We start from the raw sequence: 1,149 nt of genomic DNA on the forward strand, positions 1-1,149 counted from the left end.
ACTGGGAGCACTGGGAGCCCATACTGGTCTGTACTGGTGCCCCCAGGGGATGTTCATCGTGCTGCTCCTGGGCTGGGTCTTCGTCCCCATTTACCTGAAGGCTGGGGTGAGTCGGGCAACTGGGAGGGACTGATTTATACTGGTTTATACTGGTTCCTTATCCATACTGGTCCTTACTGGTCCATACTGGTCCTTACTGGTCCGTACTGGTCCATACTGGTCCATACTGGTCCTTACTGGTCTGTACTGGTCCATACTGGTCCATACTGGTCCTTACTGGTCTGTACTGATCCATACTGGTCCGTACTGGTCCATAATGGCCTCTACTGGTCCCTACTGGTCCTTACTGGTCCATACTCACCCATACTGGTCTATACTGGTCCATACTGGTCCATACTCACCCATACTGGTCCATACTGGTCCTTACTGGTCCATACTGGTCCATACTATTCTATACTGGTTCATACTGGTCTATACTGGTCCTTACTGGTCCATACTGGTCCATACTGGTCCTTACTGGTCCGTACTGCTCCATACTGGTCCATACTGCTCCATACTGGTCCGTACTGCTCCATACTGGTCCATACTGGTCCTTACTGGTGCATACTGGTCCATACTGGTCCATACTGGTCCATACCCACCCATAGTGGTCTGTACTGGCCCATATTAATCCATACTGCTCCATACTGGTCCATACTGGTCCATATTGGTCCATACTGGTCCATATTGGTTCATACCGGTCTATACTGGTCCATACTGGTCCATACTGGTCCGTACTGGTCTAAACCAGCACATACTAGTCCATACTGGTCCATACTGCCCATACTGGCCCATACTGGTCCATACTGGTCCATACTGGTCCATACTGGTCCATACTGATCCATACTATTCTATACTGGTCCGTACTGGTCTGTACTGGTCTGTACTGTTCTATACTGTTCTATGCTGGTCCGTACTGGTCCATACTGGTCCATAGTGCTCCATACTGGTCCGTACTGGTCCGTACTGGTCCATACTGGTCTGTACTGGTCCGCACAGGTGTCGACGATGCCGGAATACCTCGGGAAGAGGTTCGGGGGGGGGCGGATCCAGCTCTACCTGGCCCTGCTCTCGCTGGGGCTCTACGTGTCCACCAAGATCTCGGTACTG

General features: G+C 51.6%; 1 protein-coding gene across 1 annotated transcript in view; it reads left to right on the forward strand.

The window, feature by feature from the left end:
• LOC108510246 (sodium/glucose cotransporter 1-like) overlaps positions 1–1,143 on the forward strand; it is a gene marked incomplete at its 3' end in the record, with an annotated part of 7,540 nt that extends 6,397 nt beyond the window's left edge. The window contains exons 3-4 of the mRNA XM_017839913.1: positions 47–106; positions 1,039–1,143. Coding sequence (XP_017695402.1) covers positions 47–106; positions 1,039–1,143 — 165 coding nt within the window. The remainder of the gene's footprint in view (positions 1–46; positions 107–1,038) is intronic.
• Between the last annotated feature and the right edge of the window lie 6 nt (positions 1,144–1,149).

The sequence above is a fragment of the Lepidothrix coronata genome, unplaced genomic scaffold, assembly GCF_001604755.1.
Source record: "Lepidothrix coronata isolate B3197 unplaced genomic scaffold, Lepidothrix_coronata-1.0 Scaffold570, whole genome shotgun sequence".
Classification (NCBI taxonomy): domain Eukaryota; kingdom Metazoa; phylum Chordata; class Aves; order Passeriformes; family Pipridae; genus Lepidothrix; species Lepidothrix coronata.